A 22067-nucleotide genomic window follows, 5' to 3' on the forward strand; every position below is an offset into this window, starting at 1 on the left:
ATGTACAGTACTTTATATGGTAATTTTTTATGAAAATTATTTATGCAATCTTCTTTTTTTTTTTTTTGTTGAAAGGATTTATTTGTACAATCTTTGCTTCTTAGTTAAATCATGTAAATGAATTCCTGTGTAGTGTTATATAACGTTGTCTTCATTGACATCTTTATCGGTTGACCTTTTCACATCATTGATTAGCTATTTCAACTAATAATAATATGTGAATACGTAACAAGAAATGAGAATTGTTTTTTGTCATAATAATCTCACCAACCCCATTTTACTAAACAAAGGACTTGGTGAGTCTCAACTCATAAATGTTATATTATTGACTTTAATATCGTATTTTGAGTTCAAACTCGTAACTTTTCAATTGTGTTAGTTAATTATCGAATTATTTATTATATTTACTAAGACTAAAATAAGTTAAAAATTATTAGGTTTAATTGTAGTTTTAGTCTCTTTTTTATTACTAATTTACGAAGTTGATCATCTTATTTTAAAAGTCGTCAGTTTTGGTCCCTCCCTCAGATTTTTTAACTAAAAAATGACGATTTGACATATTTATAATGACACGGCGTACAATTCTATAATATAAAGTCATCTAAAAGTATTAACTATTTATATGTCATTAATTAAATTAAAAATATAAAAAATTACCGAAGTTGAAATCTAAGTTTTTATAGAGTTTTATTCTAATTTCAGGGGTGTTAATTATTCTACATCATTTTATTATATGTCACGTTATTTAAAACATTTCACGTCATATTTTTTAATTAAAAAATCATATGGAGAGACAAAAAATAACGACTTTTAAAATAGAATGAATAATTTTATAAATTAGTAAAAATAAAAAGACTAAAACTATTTATAGAATTATATCTACGAAATTGACTAAACTAGTGAATTCGAGTTTACATTCCCACTACAAATGGTATCAATATTTAGTATCTGATTCTTTTTGAATGAGTGTATCACAAATGCCAATGGAGGGAACATATATGAAAAAAAATGTTATAAACTATTTCACACAAAGATTAAAACTAAAAGTATCACGTAAATAATTTTTCATATTATTATGTGTCACTCTCTGGTCAACTATGTAAATATTAAAAAAAGAATATCAATTTATTTAATTCACAAGAATGAATTATTTAAACTTTAAGACAGCTTGTTCCTTACGCTCTCTTTCAATAAAATATAATTTAAAGCAAAACCTATTTGGATAGTAAGCTTTTTACCATTAAAGACAACTCTACCTTCGGCCATGCATGAACTCTGTTACTCATCCACACTGACCCAATTTATTTATAAATTTTGCCATATAATTTTATCTTTGTCGATTCAATTATATCTCATTTGTGTCATTTGAATTTTGTTCACAATATTAATACCACATTTATTTAGTAAGTAACAATCTAACCAACATATATTTTTCTTTTTCTGCATTATTTTCCATTTTAAAATATGTGTTTTTTTTTAAAATATTTTAATCAATATTTAGCATGTGATAGTTCATAGTTAATTAATATTCTTCAACACTTTATTTGAAGTTATGTCTTGAAAGCTGAAAAATGATATTATGCACATTTCTTTCTAAAGGTCTTTATCATTCCTCGTTCTAGTACGACCACTATCATTAGTGATTAGGACAAATGACTTTACTTATTAACTATTTGGTTTCTTATTTATTTATTGTGTCTTTTCTTTTCTCTTTACATTTCCTTTTATCTATATCGAAACATCAATTGTTACATGAAGATAAGATTTGTGTTTTAAATCTAAAATTTTATCTACAATATAACTTAAAATATGAATTGAGATTGGTAGAAAATGTTGACCGTATGCAATTCATTTAGATACTATTTTTTTTTTTTTTACAATTGGATAGATTTATCATATTTTTGAGTCATTTTTATACATTTATTTGAATTTAATTGAATACTTATAAGGTTTTTTTTTACATTCCTTTTTCTCGTAATTGTAGTTTTGGGTTTGGAGAATTAAAGACAATATTATTTGTAAGATTTAAATTTGTGATTTGCATTCTATAAAGTTAAGAACAAATTTTAAATTCTTACATTTAAGGTAGTATTTGAAATTTTCCAAATTTAATTTTGACAAAATATTTCATAAATTTTTCTCATTTTAAAAGTTCTCCAAATTTATCATCAAAAAATAAAATTCACATAAATAAAATTTAAATTACACTCTAAAATTACATTACCTCGAAAAAATCTTTCATCCAAACACACACAGTAATCATTTTTTATATACTTAATTTTAAATATTTTATGAATTTTTTTTGTAAAGTTGTTTTGTCTATAAATAGTCAATACTTAAAATGTACGAAAAACACTATTGAATTAAAACTTCTAGCAAATCATTAATCTCATATTTCACTAATAGATTGAATTTTTTTACTACGAAATCTTAAAATTCGATACAATACCTGTGGGTCCTAGAATAACATCCACCATTTTTATTTGGTCCTATAATTTCATCTTACCATTAATCTTATATTTACTATATTTTTTTAGTGTCATTTCAGTATCCAACATTAACTAAATACGACAAAAATAATGTAAAAATTGCCCATACTCATTTAACACTCCTTTGTCACCGGTCATCACTCACACAGGGGTTACAATTTAAGTGATACCATACTGCGAATTTTCACTTCATTATTATCAAGTACAAGAAGACATTATATTATCAAATAAGAGCATGCAAAAATGTAAAGATCATAGCATAAATTATAACAACGCAAATGGTACGTTAAAATACATGATTTTTGTTGGCTGATCAAAATCCAAAACGGTACATATGATATGCAGCTTTGCAATTTGCACAAATCAATGAACCAAAACAACAATATAAAAATAATAAATGTTAGAGCATCTCATGAAGAAATAAAAAACAACTAAAAAGAACTTACAAAAAAAAAAAAAATCAAATTCCTCTCTTTGTTGCTCTTTTCAACTTCTTCCTGGCAGAACTAGAATTAGTAATCTTATATGACTTTGAAGCATAATTTCTGAGTTTTTGAAGGATCTTCCTTTCACTGATACGCAGCACCAAAGAATGATACACCTTTTTATCTCCAACAAAACTACACTTTTCCAATGCCTCAATATCATCTTCTATTGACTTCAAACCATAGAGACTCTCCCTTATATCAGCTAGCGACAACAAAGCATCACAAACTTCTTTGGTCAACAAAGGTTTCATGCTCATTTTAGATTCCTTCAATGAAAAAATGTTATCAATCAAAAGAGTGGTTTCACTTGATTCATGACAATTTCCAGCAATTGCTACTGATAAGTCTAATTTGTTGTAGACATCATCTGGTAAAAATATGATGAATAATAAAATGAGGAGTTCAATCTGTGGTTCTCCGTCAAATGATATTTCAAAATATTCCGAGTTTTCGCTGCCACTAGAATAGCCTAACCTTCTCCAAAGAGAGATTCTTGATCTGCTGTGGCGGTCAGAGAACAAAGAAGAACACCATTGAATTACCAGTTCCAAATCAATGTTCACGATATCGTAGGCATTATCTTGCTCAGTAAATCCATATCGATGAAGCAAAGCGGCATTACCCAATATGCCGTAAGTATTAAATACCTGTATCAAATGGAAGAATAAGTGGTTTCCATGTCAAAGAAAACTAGTATATTGTATCAAAAGTAGAAGAGTGCTTTTTGAGGTCATTGAACATATCAAATTGAAATGTCAACCATATATCCAAAACTATAAAATGCATGAAAGTAAATAAATAAACATATTCGATCCGAGATTTATTCCTATGAAATTACACAAGACTGATCACTTTCCGGTGGAAGTTTTTTTTAAAAAAAGAGCACATTGATGAAAGGGACTTCCTTACCTCAGCTCCACTGCTAACATCTTTTATCAAAACCATCTCCAGCATTGAAGTATCATCCTCAGTAACAGAAGAACATTCCATGTCGCTAACAACAGACTCCTCAGTCTTATCCATAGAGGTATTTTGAGGCAATGCTTCTTCATCAACAATGCCCTCATCAACCTCATCATCATCAGATTCATAATTAGAAGACAAAGCGGTGAAATGCACATCTTCTGCACCCGTTTTATGATTGAAACTGGAGAAGCAATTAAACTATGTCATCAGTAGGACAACAGTTAGTCCTAATTGTCTATATTAGCTAGTTAGAAGGGATATGAATAAAGGGGTTCATTTAGTAATAGCATAACTTTTGTGTGAAAGGAGAAATCCTTTGCGAAGAGTTTCACATCAATAACCTTTTCTTTTGAAATGCCAAGAACACAAAAACTTCAAATTCTCACAACATAGAGAGTATACACCAGTAAGTTGCTTAACATAGATAATAAAGGTAAGGCAAAATTGAAAATGTAATAACTAGCAAATGAAGGGCTAATCTTAGACTAGAAAAGAGAACCATTTAATCACCAGAGGCTTCACTTACAGATCTGCCAAGGGAACCATGCCAAAACCATGGTAATCATCTATCTCGAAGGATCGTGATGAGATAAGACTTTTGGCTGCAAAGTATTGTTCCACACCAAAGAATATCGAGTTAAGCTTTGAAGGTTCTGAATCCAACAGGGGTAGAATATTCTCGCTCCAGTCCTCATAGATGAGAGCTTTGTCTTCTTGCACTGTCTGCCTACAATTGTAAGAGATCAGAAAATTTTCATGAAAGGAAAAGCACACAGTTCCTTATCTCACTATATTTGATTAATACCAAGGCCTAAGAGAACAGTCACAAAAATATCATATACATTCAATTTCTTAAATTATTATTGGTGTTTACGTGTATATACCTGGTGAAGTTCAGTACCACACAAAAGGTGGTTAACTTCATCAATAGTCCAAACCAAAGGCAAAGATTCTTGTTGAGGCAAAAGCTGAAGGTAACCAGCCCAAGGGGATTCCTCACCCAAACTTCTCTCATACATAATAGCAATAGCTAATCCCAAATAACCACCCAAACAAGCATTTTCAATGATTTCACATGCACCACTAGTCTTTATTGTAAGACAAGCTTCCTTTGGCATTTTTGCAACAACATCACCTTCTTTCATTTCACACAATGCTTTAACAGCTATTCCATCTTCTGGAGTGTCCACAAAATCCAATGCATCGCTCCATTCGAATCCATTGGACTTCATCCATCGCTTAAATGCCCTCAAACGCCTAAGCAGCAAAATAGAAGAAAGTTAGAAGCTTTAATATGGTGAGGGTGTTGAATTAATTAAAGTATCGATTTTTGGTATACCCTTTTGGTTGGGGAAAATGATTCGTGACGAAAAATAGAGAGAGAGTGTAGAGAACATGCGTACCTGGTAGCCATATGCAGAGAGAGAGGGACTGATTTTTCTCCATTCCAGGGTTTAAGACTTTCGGCATAACTCATTTTGGGCCTTTGATTTTTAATAAACTCCAAATAATATGGCCCAACAGGACAAAAAACAAAATCAAGTCTTCTAAAAAGTTCTTAAATTTTGTCCAAATCGAATAATTCAAAGGTGAATTTGAAAAATTTATCCTGTATCCTTGTATTTGTACCTATATCCTACAAATTTCAAATTTGTAAAAATGTCAAGTATATCTTTATTTATTTATTTTTACTACCTTACCAACTCAAATTCATTTTGTTTTTTTACCGTTCAAAGATTTATGGACCAAACATATAAAGTTTTTTTGATAGATAAAAGTTTTCTAAAAGTTATCGAAAAATAATTTATAAGATTTTCAGTATATAAAGATTTATATTGGAAATTTTTTTTTAAGTTTTTCAGTACAGAAGAGTAAAAAAATGTGTACGGATACCTTTAAAAAAGTTTTACGGAACATAAGCTTAAAAATTTATATTACTGAAAAAACTTGAAAACAAATATCCGGTATAGAGGGGATTTACTGGAAAACTTCTTCACAAGTTTTTCTATACACACCAAATGTCTTTAAGTGCAAAATATATTGAATATATTATTTATTTGGAAATGTTTGAATCAAGTTTTTCAGTATTTCCAAAAAAGTTTTCAAGTTTTTCAAAAACGACATATGAACCGGAATTTTTTTTTGAATTTTTTCAGAGTATATATTGTATATTAAAAAACTTTAAAAAAAGTATTTTCAGTAAAATTGGAAGAAAAAAAAAATCACTTTTTACTGAAAACGTTAAATGATGGAATAGTGAAAAATTATAAATTTTAAGATTTATACGAGGGTAAAAATGTCATTTTATTGTATTTGTGAGGGTAAATGTTAAATGTGGAGTATAGGATAAAACTATAAGTGAATTTTATCATATTCAAAGTGTATTTTTGTGTATTTAACAACGTTTGGATAGGTAATTATTTTTCTCGTATCTTTTTTCTCTTCTATATCTTTTAATTCGTGTTTTATTTTTAGATGAGTGTTAAGAACATATTCTTCGATACACATTTTTTAATACACTCAATTTAATTGATTAAAATTCGTATAGATCTTACAAAATCATATGAGTCTTATTTGAATTTGGCGAGATTGGTGTTAATTTTAATCAATTAAATAGAACGTGTTGAAAAGAGTAGTTGAACTTTTATTTTTCAAAAATGTCATTTTAAAATAAAGTCAAAGTTTCCCAATCTTGCAACCAAATGAGGGCATAAAGTAAACTTTGAGCTTCCCTTCGTGGCCTTTCATATAGTTTGAAGACCATCTACATTGTGCCATTTGAAAGTTGCCTCACTGATCTCTAACAATCGTTGAAAAAGTCTATTTTTTGTATTGCTGGAAAGTTGCACAATCTACGGTGCATTTCATGAAGCTTACAAGCAGTGCTATCCATGGGCAAGTAGGGGCGCTGGTGTGTTGCTATTGGACTTAGGGGCTTGCAAAGTAGTCTAGTTCCATTCATACAAGACATGTGCGGTGCAGTCGATAATGCTAGTTGTAGTTTCGTTCATATTGTTCCAAATGCGGTTGACTTTCAAATACTCCATAGAACCATAGCAAAGCTGCACTGCTCATCATGGGACAAATTCTTCAAAACAACACGAAATATGACTCCCATATTTTCAATTTGCTGCACGACCGATTCTATGTGAGACCATAAATTTTGTTGTGTTCGGACTAATTCAACCACACCATAGTGGAACATAATATGGGCAATAGTCGCCCTCTTGTGATTGCAACAAGGACAGATGATAAGGCACCTCACACTATAGGAATGCAACTGGGAATGCGTCGGCAACACATTTCTGCATAGCCTCCAAATAAATGATTTGATTTTGGGAGTATTGAACTTCAATTATGAGTGGTTAGTTTCACATTGACTAGAAATTAAGAAAATATTGGATATATAAGATAAATGATCCATAAACCTAATGCCTTAAAGTTTTGAGTTGAGATGTAGTGTCAAAGTCTCTCAAAGATTCTATACCTCCGGAGGAAACCTCCGGAGGAAACCTCCGGAGGAATGTGAATGTGATAAATTCACATTGAAATGTTGATTGGAAATTCGTAGCTTCCAAGAAATCCCCTTATGAAAAATATTTTGTTTTGAGGAAGTGACAAATGATAGTATCATGGTTGATAAGGAGGTTCCAATCTTTTTTTTTTTTGTTTCCCAATTAAGGCTAAGTTGAAAACATGCAAATCGCAAAAACTAAGATCAATATTTGCCATTAGAATAGTCATTTTTTCTTATCTATATCGATTAATGTATTTCTTTTTGTTTCGTTTCTTTTCGATCCCCGTCAATATGAATTTATCAATTTTTCGATATCGTTCGTTAAAAAAAGTGGAATAAGGAACACATTCATAAGTAGAAAGGTATTGATTATGCAACTACTTTGACGACGAGTTAACGTTCGTTTTTTAGGAAAATTAAGATTTTATCAAATTTTTAATTAATTAATTATAATTTAAATTTATAAATATATTTAAAATATTTTGTATTACAAAGATCTTGTTTGAACACTTAATAAAACTATATCAACTAATAAGTTAACTTAACCAAAAAAATGAAATATAAATATAATGAGAACTTAGGTTAATCCATTCTTCTAGAAAATAATTATATAAAAAAAAAAATAGTAATTATCATCAATCATGTTTAAAATTTGTTTGGTGATTGGATATATATGATTTGTAAGTTGCAAGCGGAACGGTATTTGATTCTGACGTGGGCTTTGGTTGATGGACAAAAACATAACATAAATAAACGACATCGACTCCTATCACAACACTCGAACAGAAGAACGGAGAAGACATATAAACATAACACAACCATAGTACAACAACTTGAAACAAACAATAAACTCCTCCCTCTCACCGATTATCAAGGTCAAATCAAATTATACAAAACTCACCCTAATTTCTAGGGTTTTCATCTCCAAATTTCACAATTTCAAAATGTATGTTTACTTCCCTAACCACTCCTTCTTTTCACTTTTCTTTATTATATTTAATTAAATTAGTGCATCTTCTTTCAAGTAACCTTCCAAGTAGGTATTGTTCCACCTTTATCCACACTTTTCTGCTTAGTGTAACGTTAAATTTTTTTTCATAATTTTCTTGTTTTTTAGGTTGCTTATCTTTTACTTCTCGATTATATATTACTACATAGTAGGTCATTTTGTTTTGAGATCTATTACTTCCATAATCTTGCTTTTAACTCATTGGTACTAATTTTTATTGTATAGTGTGTTGTAACCCTACTTGTATTGCATGTTTGTAAGTATAGAAACAAATCAACAATTTCAATTTTGGATTTTTTATTTTCAATTTCAAATTTGCTTTTATGTGTTGTTAATTGATAATTACTGTCTCTCTGATCGCTCTGTCTACTCTCTCTTATACTATGCATTCTATTGTATATATTTAATGAGTTTCATTTATGGTAATGAATGTATTTTTCCATGAAATTTATTCAATGCTTCCGAAATTCTTTATGGCCTTGTATAGATAAAATTATTTTCTGTTGTTGAATTTTGGCTGGCAGTTATGGTCTTGCAGACTTTAATATAACAGATAGACGGCAGAGGGAATAATTTTTTTGGTTGTCACATTACTTCCTTTTGAATTGTATGACTGTGTTGGGTTTTCATTATGAGTGGTACGCCTAAGAGATCTCACGAAGAGTCTGTTCACCCATCTTCAAAACACCCGCAGCTTGAAGATGCGGCTGGTGCATATTCCAAATTGGTGTCGTCGTCAGTTTCAAATGAGTATCATATGCCTTATGATATAGGTCAGGATTCGCGGGCAGCAAAAGTACCTCGTGATGCAGATAGAAGATCTCCTCTTCAGTCATTGTATAGGATACCGTCATCTTCTAATGATCCTCATGCCGATCATCCTATTGGTCCCGAAAACAGGTTAGAATCAAGGGATTCAAAGGACAGTAGAGATCTCCGGTTTGAGAATCGTGATACAAAAACAGAGAAGAAGGAGTTGTTTGGAGAAGCAAGAAGGGATCCTCAGATTGCTAAAAACGAAAAGGATGTGCGTGTTGAAGGTAGAGGAGATGACAACAAGGATGTGAGACAAGATCGAGATAGTCATAATGATTTGAAAGGTGATATTAAGACAGAAAAGGATGGTTATAATGTGGTTAGTAGCGTCCACTTGGATTGGAAAGATTCGAAAGAATACCATAGGGGAAAAAGATATTCTGATGCTCCCGGCGGGAGTTTGGACCCCTGGAATATGTTACGTGGCAGTACTCAAGGTTCACATGAGGTTGGAAAGGAAAGTTCGACAGCAGAACAAAGGGAATACGGCGGGGAAGCTCATGAAGCTGTTGGAGAGAACAAAATTGATTCTAAAGGTGATGACAGATCTAAAGAGAAAGATAGAAAAAGAAAGGAGGTGAAGCATCGGGACTGGAGTGAGAAGGAAAAGGAAAGAAGTGATCGTAGAAATAGTGCACAAGTTAGCAACACGAGTACTGACTGCAAAGAATCAGTGAACGATCGTAGAAACAATGCACAAGTTAGCAACACGAGTACTGACTGCAAAGAATCTGTGAAGGAAGATAGAGATGTCGAAAGGTGGGAGAGGGAGAAAAAAGATCTTCCCAAAGAAAAAGAAAATTTAAAAGAGAGGGAAAAGGATCAGATGAAGAGGGAATCATGGAATGGAGCCGAGAAAGATGTTTCAAATAACGAGAAGGAACCTGTTGATGGATCAGCTAAGCTGCCTGAAGGAGAAACTGTGTTACCGGAGCAGAAGAAGCAAAAAGATGTTGATAGCTGGAAAAATGTTGATAGAGAAGCTAGAGACAGGAGAAAAGAAAGGGATGCTGATTTAGTAGGAGACAGGTCTGATAAGCGTAGTAGGTGCTTTGACAAGGAATCAGATGATGGGGAAGGGGCTATAGAAAAGGATAGGGATGTCTATAACTATAGTGGTCAGCACCGCAAGAGGATACAAAGATCACGGGGGAGTCCCCAGGTGCCTAATCGGGAGCCTCGTTTTAGATCCCACACCCAAGACAATGAAGGGTACTTTCTTCCTCTTCCTTGATTTTTTATTGTTTTCTAATTTGCTTATAAAATTTGTAAGCATGATCCTTCACTATATTCATTTTAGTAACTATATCTGGTCATATATTTTGCAGGTCTCAAGGTATGCTATCATTTTGTTTCAGTTGCTTGATTTAACGTAAGGCTACTGAATTCTTGTCTTAGTGAAGTAACACACGTGCCAGCAGAAATTGCCATTATTGGCCCATTGCTTTCTCATTTATGCATCTCACTTGCACGTCTTTCTTGATGTGTTCCAATGTTGTACTGTTGCCATTTGCTTATCAATTACTGGCACTGTTTATTGATGGGATGGAGAAGATTAGAGCTTGAAATTGTTAAGTACCTCTGCATGTCCATTGTCCAATATATAAGTTCTGGTATTTCAGGTAAAATAGAGGTTTCTTTTGTTGTTTACAAAGTTGGTGAAAGCATGCAAGAGCTGACAAAGTTGTGGAGGGAATATGAATCTTCTCAATCTCAAATTGAAAGAAATGGTGAAAGCTCTAATAGTGGCCCCACTCTGGAAATTCGGATTCCGTCCGAGTATGTTACTGCTACAAACCGCCAAGTAAGAATTTTTTTTATTTGTTATTGTAAAATTGATTAAAGAGTGTCATTAATTATGCTTTTTTCTTTGGGGGGGGCGGGGGGGTTAATTAGGGTGAGTTGGTGGCTTTCTTTTTATATTACATGAACTACTTTTCTCCTACTTACTTGATATACACAATGATTGCTTATCATGGTCTTTAAACGATTTGTTCTTGTTATTCTGATAAAATTATTTTGTGTAGCTATTCCATCTATCTCCTTTAATTTACCTTTGCATCATCTTCTTTTTCTGATTTTAACTCTTTTGCTTTTTCACACATTTTAGTTCTTTTAATTGAGGTTTCTTTTAACCCTCTTCCTTTCACTACATAATCCAATTTGGGCAATGTTTTGGTGTTTAGAAGGATCGGTTGAAGGTTACTTGTAAAATTGGGATTCTTTGTCCTATAGGAACCACAAGGTTGAAATATACTATTAGTTGTGTTTCTTCAGATTTTTTTAGTTAAATTTGAAATAACGTTTATTCTAATTCTTTCATAATCTGATCTAGCCTCTATTAACTTTTGAGTTAAATATTTTTAAAATGATGTTTGTCTATTCATCCAGGATGCTCTGAGACATCAATATCCATATTCTGCCAATAATCTGGTACCTTTTGATTTATCTGAATCTTCTGCTTCTTCCATAGTTCCACCTGTATTTAAGACTGCATATATGTTTTGGTCAACTAGTTATCCTCTTATTCTTGAAGTCCTCCTTGGAAGTTTAAGTCCCTTGCTGGCTAGAGTATTTTTTACAGCCAAAGAACTATAGGTCTGAACTCTTCAATTGATCTTGAATTGTTGTCAGTATGTAATCCTTCCTATACTTCTATCCTACATCATGCTTTTTGCATTGAACAGTTTGAAAATAACTAGGTCGGTGATTGTTAGGATGTGTTGGTTATTAACTTCACTAAACTCCATTGCCTTTAAGCTTGCTTGTTTGAGAAAAATTATTTATTGGAGAAAAAGTCGTGTCCATCCATGAGTGTCTGTCAAAGTTGGTTAAAATTCCTTTGAACTTGTTCATAATGTCGAGTTAGTCCATGGAGCTGAACGGGGTGAAAAGTGCCTTCGAATTTTATGCTATGGGAAATTGAGGCTTGGTGACTTCCGTTGCTATTACCGTAAACTAATTTATTAGTTTACGCACCATAGTTTGGAATGAAGATCTTTCATAAAAATAATAAACTAAGCATCTTGATACAAATCTTGTAAAGTGTGAATGACTAAAACTTCTTACCTATTAATAATATTATTTCATATCTATTGTTTTAAACAAACAGTAAGTTGCTTATACTTTCATCACAAGAAGGCATTAATTTTTTTCAACTTTATCCTTGTTTTTTGGTATCTCCATTAAGTAGAATGAGAGGGAGCACTAATGAGGGTGCTTTTTAGTTCTTCAATCCTTCTGCAAAAGCCTTGAATAAAATATTTTGAAAGAGTTAGTATTTACTATACCATTTTAATAAAATAAAACTATGCATAGCTAACTTGCTTTGATGTGGAAGAAATTCCTTTTCTTGAAATATAAACGGAATAATGCGGATAGCTGTTTTCTGCCTACTTGTTATCAAGTTTTCATTTCCATCTGAGATTTGGGGAGTTGGGGCGTTTAATTTGATGATCATGATTTGTTGAGATTGAAGTCTCATTTGTCTTGATGTTAATTTTTTTCTCTACATCCTTCTAATTCAATTGTGATACTCTTTGAACATGATTTTCCTATTAATGCAATACCATGTATTGAGAATCACATTATTATATTCAGGTCAGAGGTGGCCAGCTTTGGGGAACTGATGTGTACACATATGACTCAGATCTTGTTGCTGGTATATGTCTTTTACCAAATTGATGTATTAGCATGTTCTTACATATACCGGAAGATACATGTTTGACGTTTGTATTGGCACAGTTCTCATGCATACAGGTTACTGTCGCCCTACATCATCTTCGCCACCTGCAGCCATACAAGAACTGCGTGCAACCATTCGGGTGCTACCTCCAAAAGATTGTATGGACATACAGCCTTAATCACTATTATCTTCAATAATATCTAATTTGCTTTTAAGGGTAATGAAATAATAACCGATAATATATTTATGTTGTGTACTCTCATGGTCTTGGCTAATATGATACAACAACAACAATGGCCTTTTCCCACTAGGTGGGGTTAGCTACATAATCAAATGTATCGAAAATCAAGTTTTGTAAATGTTTTGGATCCAATTTTCTTCTTGACAAGTTTTTGCTTATACGATAGGTATTTAAAACCTACCAGTTGAACTTTTCTTTACCTTTAAGCTTTATGATAAGGTTATTCTTTAAAATCATCAAGTGTGGATCTAAAATTATCGAACCAAACTTAACTTTAGAGGAAAAGGATAGAAAAACAATTAAGGAACTGGAACTGGTTTAGAGTTGTTAAGGTTATGTGTGCTTGTTTTGGAGTTGTATTTGGGGTTCATGAGATATAGGGTTGAATCTTCATGATAGATTTTCATGAGCTATTTGAAAGAATGGGGTGATTTAAAATATTATACATAAAAATTCAAATGATAGGAACGAGAATATATTTAGATCAGATTCAGGAGACATACATTTTTTTTTTCTTTCCATTTGAAGCTTTATTTGAAATCTAAAGATTTCAATTGTGTATGTAACATCAGGCTATATTTCTACATTGAGAAACAATGTGCGTTCACGTGCTTGGGGTGCTGCAATTGGCTGCAGTTATCGAGTGGAACAGTGTTGCATTGTGAAGGTAGTATCAAAGACCTGCAAAATCTCCTATTGTCTTTACAACTTTTGCTCCATAAGTTATCTGATCTCTTACTTGCAACTTCATGTTGTTATATAAACTGATACATAATTTTCCATAACAACTATAATGTTCTTTGTTCATTTTGATATCTCGTGTTTCCGGATAAGTTTTTAAGTTTTGCATAAATGCTAGATCTCATTTGCGGTTTGCACAAACTTGTACTTGGGCATAAGCATAAATGTGTAATGGGTTGGTCCTAGTGCCTATCAAAATTACCAACTTAAAATCTAACTATTAGGATATAGAATGAGGATAGTTGGAGTTGTCAAGAGTTAGTTAGTTAGATGGTTGTTAAGAGTTGTTATTTTGGTTATTCTTAGAAAGTCTTTAAATAACCCTCAATTGGTAGAAGGGAAAGATAGCTTTGAATAATTAACTTGTAAACTAGAGAGTGCTCCTTTGGGATAGCCTTGAGTGCAAGGTTATCATCTTCATTGTTAATCTCCTGTGTCTTCTCTTTCAACCTCACTACATGAATAATAAATCATCCCTTTGTTTACAATCTTTATCTTTGTTCATTTGAATCTGTTTTTACACCATTATTCTAGGAATTCTTTCTTTCTTAAAGAAAGGTTCCTAACACTAACTGTTCATTTTGTATATCTTCAGAAAGGAGGTGGAACTATTGTTCTTGAACCTTGCCTTACTCATACATCAACAGTTGAGCCCACCCTTGCTCCAGTGGCTGTGGAGCGGACAATGACTACCAGGGCCGCAGCTTCGGTTTGTTTCAGCATCTAATAATAAGCAAAAGTTTTTCCTCCAAAATATATTTAATACTTGTTTATGCTGTTTTATAGATGGAACTCTTTGACCACTGCATTTGTGCTTCTCAATAATTCAATCACGCATTGTGTTGGTTTTTTTAAAGATAAAGTTTCGGTGTTTAATTTTTGTACTTGGGATGTTCAGTTGATTATATTCTATTTTCTGGATTCAGAAATTGTGCGTTGTTCTGCTTTCAGCTGGTGCAAACAAATTGTTGTTTTCTATAAATATCTATTTTTGGTTTGAGAAGAATTTATGTTTCACTAGTGATTAAGCATGTTATTTGTGTTGCTAGCCTAGCTAGAAATACCTAGTCTTTAGTATCGCTAACTTATATTTGTTGCCTTCGTTTTTCAGAATGCATTGCGGCAGCAAAGATATGTTCGGGAAGTTACTATTCAGTACAATCTTTGCAATGAGCCCTGGTATGCTAGTTTATGTTGGAAAACTGATTGACTGATCTAACTTTGTGCTGTGTTAGTGCAAAAATAATGGAAACCCACTTGTGTTATTTTAGTAATATTTGAAAACGTGTCAATTTTCAGCTATGCAATGTGGATCAGGCTGCAGTATTTCTTATCCTATATTAGATACCAGATGCAATACAACATTTATTTTGCACCTTATTTGAATTTATACACCTATCCCTCACTCATCGTTTTATATATTTTTAATCATCAGGATCAAATATAGTATAAGCATTGTAGCTGACAAGGGTCTAAAAAAGCCTCTCTACACATCTGCTCGATTGAAAAAGGGAGAAGTTTTGTATTTGGAGACGCATACATCCAGGTATTTTGACATGGAAGTTCCTAAATGAAGTCGCGAAGAAACTTCCTTGTGGTGTTATTTTAACAATGAGTCATTTCGTTGTAGATATGAGCTTTGTTTTGCTGGAGAGAAAATGGTCAAGGCTACACCAGCAACTCAGTCGCATGACCCAGGCGCAGAGAAGTCTCAAAATCACCACCCACATTCTGCAAATGGTGAAAAAAATGAGTCTGATCAAGTCATGATTGATGCGTACCGGTGGTCTCTTTGTAAGAAGCCTCTGCCACAGAAAGTGATGCGTGTGATTGGCATCCCTCTGCCTCTTGAACATGTTGAGGTATTTTCATATCATTCTACATTAATTTTCACTTGCATCTAAATAATGTCTATATATTATATATTTTTACCCTCCTTTCCGCTGTAACTTACATATCCATTGAATATTTGCACTATGATTAGGTGTTGGAGGAGAACTTGGACTGGGAAGATGTACAATGGTCACAAACTGGTGTTTGGATTGCTGGAAAAGAATATCCCCTTGCACGGGTGCATTTCTTGTCAATGAATTGATTTTATTTTTTGGGGGATATTATTTACGTTGTTTTACGTTTTTTTGGGAGTGATGGTGGGATGAGATAATTAGTATATTATTAATTAATGTACTTTATTTGGAAAAATATTGTTTCGTGTAACTTAAGCAGTCGTTGTTTATGTGGGGCATGGTTATTGAGACCAATAAAAATTTCTTTACATTGTGAATATATATTTTTTATTAAACATTGCATTGCCGTTGTTTCTCTGGCCGTGTCCTAAAATGTAAGGTCGGGTGCATACATGATACATATAAATGCTAATTGCTAAAAAAATTCAAAAAAATCTAAAGATGATACTTACTGTTACGTGCTTCTAGAGGTTCTCGCACTGAGATGAGGGCATCCAGTGTGCATGAAATACAAAACTGAATTTAGCTATTGTTTTCATAGGTATTGTTTAATCAATGTACAATTCAAAAAAGCAGAAGGGTAACGAAGTAACAAGGACCAAAGTGTGACTCTAACATGATACAATCACTTTCAACAAATTACTATCAATGTTTCTTTGTCCGTTTTCAATTTTTCATAGGTCAATTCAATTAGTAGCCTAGAGCTATATAAATTTGATCCATCTAAATTCTAAGGGCTTGGCTCATTCTATAGTTACTTTAATTCAAATTGCAATTAAGACATTCACCAATCGATTAACTCATTTGATATGAAGAGTAATCAGTTTTTTTTCAACAAATATAACCAAAAGGCAATATAAGAAACTTCTGTGCAGAATGCAAAAGAAATGCATTAAGCTAAAGAAAAACTAAAAGGAATCATATGGTAACAGTTGTTATGCCTACACCACTACTGCAAGGTAATGAATAAGGCTAGTAAAACACTTTCTACACAACTAGACATCCACCATAATATCCGAGTCAATCATCATCTAATCTAATACATTACAAATTTAACCAAAGCATCCTTTATAATTACATTTTGATGTAGAGATTTCTTGACTATATGCAGTGTACAAAGGGCCATGTAACTCACTATATGGACAAATAATGTATGATGTAAAATACTAATAAACCTTTAAGAATTTGAGGGAAATTTTGATCTTGGTTATCACTCGTCAGACTAGCTTAGCAATTGAGAGTTTGAAGCAAACCAACCAAGGCAGATGAGTAAAATTGCAGCTGAAATGTGCAAACTGGCAGCTCAGTGTTAATAGCCAGTAACACGTGTGTCGAGTTCCATCTCGTCGATTTCAGGGTTAACTGCACCCAGCCTGGCTAGTGCATCTGTAAGGATAAACTCGAAGAGACGAATGGTGCAAGAAACTGTATATAATTTATGATGCATCTAGTTCATGGTTTCAGAAAGCATTTGAAATTTCCACCCATGCAGAAAACAACAATCCCAGCAATAGATTAGACATTATAAAACGGGCAAAATGTATCATTAGCATTCAAATATTCCAAATCTATATACACAATTCACTTTCAATCTACTTGACTGTACAAAAAGTTATGAAACACCTATTCAACATAATAAAAACTATTTTCACTAACAATTTCAACTAGAGAGGACACTGCATTTTCCCTGCAACCATGGCAATCTCTTTTCACCCTTAAGAGATACGAAAATCTCGCGGGCACTAAAACTATTCTCAAACAAATCCAAAGCATGAAAATAAACGCGTTCATCAACACCTTGCAATTCATCCAACACCTTAATGCATTTGCTAATAGAGAACCTGTCCTCATTCTTCAAAATTATAGATGCCCTCATCTTTGAAGCGGCTGCTATCTCAAGCATGGCATCGACTATAGCGTCACCGGTAGCTTTTCGGCTACGCTTCCGGCCACTGGAACCAGACGGAACAACAACAGCAGTGTGACGTTTGTGTCCATCCAACATATTCATATCTTCTCCAGAGCCAGAAGAACCATCCTCATCAACATAAGCCATTGTTCCTGCAAGGCTCCAAGTAAAGTAACAACATTATTCAATATGCACCCTAAAATTGCTGTGTAGCACCGACACTATTGATTGAAGATATGTTCTGGTATCTGACAAGTGTTGATGCCCAACACCAGTACGACGCTGACACATTAATTACATTCTATTAATTCATTTTATCAAACTAGTACTTGTGTCGACAAATTGTGTCCGGTGACACGAACTGTACTTCATAGTAAAATTGTCTCAATTTTTCAATGCATACAATACAGTACAATACAATTCACCAACAATGAAATAAATCAAAACAAACTGAAAATTTAAAACACAAAAAAGGAAAGAACCCTTAAGCTAAAACTAACAAAAAATGCAAAGATAAACTGAACCAGAATGAAACGAGAATGTTTTTAACGTTCATAATGAAAAGAAGGAAACATCATACCGTGTTGCACAAAGCTTTTAATTCCGCGAATTAGAGTTACGAAATGTTGGTGAAACCGCAATGCTATTCGAGAATTGGTTATTGGAAACGCATCATTCGAATCGTTTTTGATGCGTCAATGATGATGAGTGAAAAAGTCAGGGAACACTGCAACTCTGAAAACCCTAACATCAATTCGCTGTTGGAAGAAGACGGTCACAGTAACGAGTGGCTCAAAACGTGCACCCGGGGAAGTTTATTGGAAATACAGATGACTATGTATATTATATATATGGAAATGTTTTCAAATGGCCCATTAGCTCAGTTGGTTAGAGCGTTGTGCTAATAATGCGAAGGTCGCAGGTTCGAGACCTGCATGGGCCAAAATATATATATTTTTTCTAATAAATATTCTTAAACTGTTCTTTTTTTTTTTATTATTATTATTTTTTTTGTTCATTTTTTTTTTGTTTATTATTATTATTTTTTTGTTCATTTTCCTTGTTCAAGCATATTTTGACATGAACCTAGTGTACAAGTATATGAATAATAAATGCATATGCTTAAAGTTCATTTTCCTTCTCATTGGAGTAAATTGATACTCCACACTCTAGCAACCATATATATTAATTCAGAATATGAGTCTAAATCGACAGCTAGTAGCTCATGAAAAAAGAACCGTAAATGTTGTGTATTGTCTCATTCTCATTTATTCCTTTTATGGAAGGAACACTTTATGTCCTCTTCAACCAAAATAAAACCAGTTTTAGAGGCTTATAATTTTTTTTATGTAAGTTTTTTTACTCACATCTGGGTAAATGATTTATAAGTATGGATGTTGCTGAACAATCAAACATATAAAACCATATGCATATATCATTAACATTAGCCAACATCATGATCATCCTATATGTGCAAATAATAACAAGCCACTAAATTGAAGAGGTCATAAAAATAAAACTAAAATTAACTAGAGATCATAACAAGAAACTAGCTAGCTAGAGGAATATACAAAATAATTGATTATTTATATTCACAATATATCTCACACAAAATCCACACATCAGTAATCTTCAACAAAGTTACATCATTTATGTAGTGAAAAATCCTAACCAAACATCCTAGCTAGCTAGATCTAAAGAATTCAAGCATGATGAGAAAGAATTCCCAAAAGGGTCATCCTAACATCAATCAAACATCTATACAAATCCTTTACTCTTTCCTCAATAACCTCAACAACATCCTCCAATTCCTTGCATCTTCTCTTCAATCTCTCAACACAATATTTCACCTTATTTTCTCCTTTCATCTCTTCCTTCAATTCTTTAGCTGCATCCACTGTCTGCTTCAACTCTTTCTTCTCATCAACACTTGCTTCTACTTGCTTTGCCAACTCAACCAACAATCTCAACCATGAAGAGCTTGTAGGCTGCTGAGAAAGTTTAATTGTTGACAATCCAATTTTTTTTGAATCAAATGACAAACCAAGTTCAAGAAATTTACAACACATCAATGATATAGCCTTAGAACCGCACAAAATCTCACTTATATCTGTTTCATGACATAGCCTCTGCCTTAACAATTTTTTTAATGCTTTGCTTGATCTGACTTTTTCTACACTTTGACATGATGGTGATTCCAAAAGCTCCATAGCACGTTTTGTTGCAACTTTATTAGGCTTGACACTACCATTATTATCAACCAAATGTAAAACCACTTTCAATGTATCTATATATGTATTAATGTTTACCATTTTGTCCATAAAATAATGACATACATCAAGAATTTCAATGTTGTCTTCTAAGTATTTATCAACATCTCCACGATCAACATCTTTGTAAGAAATTTTCTCTAATGAATCCAAAGCAATTTTTTGAGTGATGATAGTAGCATCAAGAAATTGAGACAACCCAATTTCACCGTCTTTGCCTTGTAACCTAAGGGTGTCGAGTTCGGCCGTGAATTCTCGGTCGAATCGACTTTTTTCCGGCAAAGGAGCCACTGCCGCCGGAGCCCTTGATTGAATCTGCCACAAGAGGAAGCTTCTTAAGATTGTTGGTGATTTCATGGTGTGCAAAGTTTTTGATTATGTTGATTTTTCGCTATGCACAAGAAAATGTTGAGACACACATAACATGAGACCAATTAATAATGTGGTGCAATACATATATATAGAGATGAAAAAGCACATTAAAAAAAGACATGTGTCAATATCACATTGAACATAGAGAACAAAAGAAAATGCATATGATCATGACATAAATAATAAAGTGGATTCTATAGCTGCAATTGGGGTGTGGAGAAAGGGACAATCTGGGACCTAATTAATAGAAGTTTATAGGTTTGTATACCGTTGAAAGGGGTTGAGGGGCCCACACCATGTTCTTTTGTTTTGTTTTGCGGTGAAACTATTATTTGGTGAAAGTGAGGTGTAATGAGAGTGCGTGGGGGGTGCAGAACAGTACCACGTACTGAATATATATTGGATTATTGGCTGTGATGTGAGCTAAGGAATATGGGATTGCTTCCAATTATTAGGACACACTTTCCCATTACATCTTTCATTTAGTGCAAATATCTGAACCACCTATAAAAATAATCAAATCTTATATACAGATACACTAGACAATACTAGTATACTAGTACTCTTGAAAACATTTGTTAAAGATTTGAAAAGTAAAAAAATTTGGTATTGAAATTTTTTTAAGAGTTGAATATATGATTTTTAAAAGAAAATTTTTGAACTTGATATTTAATGTGTTTTAAAATATTTGTTAATATTTGTAATAATGTAATTAATATTTCAGTGTTTAATTTTTTAAAAAGCAATGTATCTCCACCGATAAATATGGAGTCCAAAATTTGTACCGATTGTGTAATTAAATTAATATTTAAAAAATTTCAAATTTCTATTACTTGTGTGATATATTTTCTTATTTTAATAACTTTTGCATAATGCTAAATTTTACATGGAGTTGGCTCACATTTTATTTGAATTTAATTTTTATTATACACATAAATAAAAATAGTAATTAAAATAGTATTAATAAACTTTTGTTGTATTTATTATTGATTTATTTCATTTGTTATCCAATGTGAGCATATATAAGTCATGGCTCCTATAAGACATCATTTCTACAATTGTCGAGTATAGGGCCATGCATGTCATTAATTTTAGATTGATCAAAGCACATCCTTATTTCAACTAATTCAAAATTCGCACAATGAATTTGAGGGATAGCACCAATGTGATTCTTTATGGCCATATGAATGTCTTTTGTAGCATATGAAACATTAATATATGGAGAAATACCTTATTGTCTAAGAATCACTACGCCAAAAATGACATTTTATAGCGCGTCTTTTATAGCGCTTATTAAATACAAGCGCTGTTGTATGATATTTTAAAAATAACGGAGGATACAACATCGCTTTTTTGACAAGCGCTGTAAAAGACTTTGATTTCACATAATTAAAGGACCTATTAGAGCGCTTTTTGGAAAAGCGCTGTAAAAAGGTTTTTAAAAAAAAATAAGGAGGTCTTTTACAGCGCTTTTGGACAAGCGCTTTAAAAAGTCTGTAAAAAAGCGCTGTAATAGACTTTCAAAAAATAAAATAAGGAGGTCTTTTACAGCGCTCTTTAAAAAAGCGCTGTAATAGGCTTTTAAAAAATAAAATAA

At 32.5% G+C, this 22067-nt stretch overlaps 4 protein-coding genes and 1 non-coding gene across 7 annotated transcripts; 2 read left to right on the forward strand and 3 right to left on the reverse strand.

Annotated features, from left to right (window-relative positions):
* Positions 1 to 2725: 2725 nt before the first annotated feature.
* Positions 2726 to 5445, reverse strand: LOC101506181 (ribosomal lysine N-methyltransferase 3). Of its 3 annotated transcripts, XM_004495408.4 has the most exons (5): positions 5347 to 5445; positions 4828 to 5200; positions 4470 to 4666; positions 3887 to 4124; positions 2726 to 3624 (listed from the first exon to the last, which is right to left on the reverse strand). In XM_004495408.4, exons 1-5 carry the CDS (start codon positions 5418 to 5420, stop codon positions 2950 to 2952), a joined length of 1557 nt encoding a protein of 518 aa, XP_004495465.3. In that variant the 5' UTR covers positions 5421 to 5445; the 3' UTR covers positions 2726 to 2949. The 3 variants fall into 3 exon arrangements, with proteins under 3 accessions (XP_004495465.3, XP_073223151.1, XP_073223152.1); XM_073367050.1 differs by lacking the exon at positions 5347 to 5445 and having other exon boundaries at positions 4828 to 5276; XM_073367051.1 differs by lacking the exon at positions 5347 to 5445 and having other exon boundaries at positions 4470 to 4670; positions 4828 to 4961.
* Positions 5446 to 8175: 2730 nt separating this feature from the next.
* On the forward strand, positions 8176 to 16238 carry LOC101499360 (uncharacterized). Its single transcript, XM_004495387.4, has 12 exons — positions 8176 to 8406; positions 8994 to 10497; positions 10614 to 10621; positions 10908 to 11089; positions 12886 to 12946; positions 13030 to 13128; positions 13784 to 13878; positions 14548 to 14661; positions 15064 to 15131; positions 15388 to 15498; positions 15583 to 15814; positions 15937 to 16238. Exons 2-12 carry the CDS (start codon positions 9101 to 9103, stop codon positions 16045 to 16047), a joined length of 2478 nt encoding a protein of 825 aa, XP_004495444.1. The 5' UTR covers positions 8176 to 8406; positions 8994 to 9100; the 3' UTR covers positions 16048 to 16238.
* A 1172-nt stretch (positions 16239 to 17410) lies between these two features.
* LOC101499862 (uncharacterized) lies at positions 17411 to 18639 on the reverse strand. The gene is made up of 2 exons (XM_004495388.4): positions 18409 to 18639; positions 17411 to 17980 (listed from the first exon to the last, which is right to left on the reverse strand). Exon 2 carries the CDS (start codon positions 17973 to 17975, stop codon positions 17580 to 17582), a length of 396 nt encoding a protein of 131 aa, XP_004495445.1. The 5' UTR covers positions 17976 to 17980; positions 18409 to 18639; the 3' UTR covers positions 17411 to 17579.
* A 58-nt stretch (positions 18640 to 18697) lies between these two features.
* TRNAI-AAU (transfer RNA isoleucine (anticodon AAU)) lies at positions 18698 to 18771 on the forward strand. Its single transcript has one exon. It is a non-coding gene; the product is annotated as a tRNA-Ile (tRNA).
* A 615-nt stretch (positions 18772 to 19386) lies between these two features.
* On the reverse strand, positions 19387 to 20524 carry LOC140920162 (uncharacterized). The gene has a single exon (XM_073367907.1). The coding sequence runs from the start codon at positions 20453 to 20455 to the stop codon at positions 19532 to 19534; it is 924 nt and encodes a 307-aa protein (XP_073224008.1). The 5' UTR covers positions 20456 to 20524; the 3' UTR covers positions 19387 to 19531.
* Between the last annotated feature and the right edge of the window lie 1543 nt (positions 20525 to 22067).

This window comes from Cicer arietinum, chromosome 4 (genome assembly GCF_000331145.2).
Source record: "Cicer arietinum cultivar CDC Frontier isolate Library 1 chromosome 4, Cicar.CDCFrontier_v2.0, whole genome shotgun sequence".
Taxonomy (NCBI): domain Eukaryota; kingdom Viridiplantae; phylum Streptophyta; class Magnoliopsida; order Fabales; family Fabaceae; genus Cicer; species Cicer arietinum.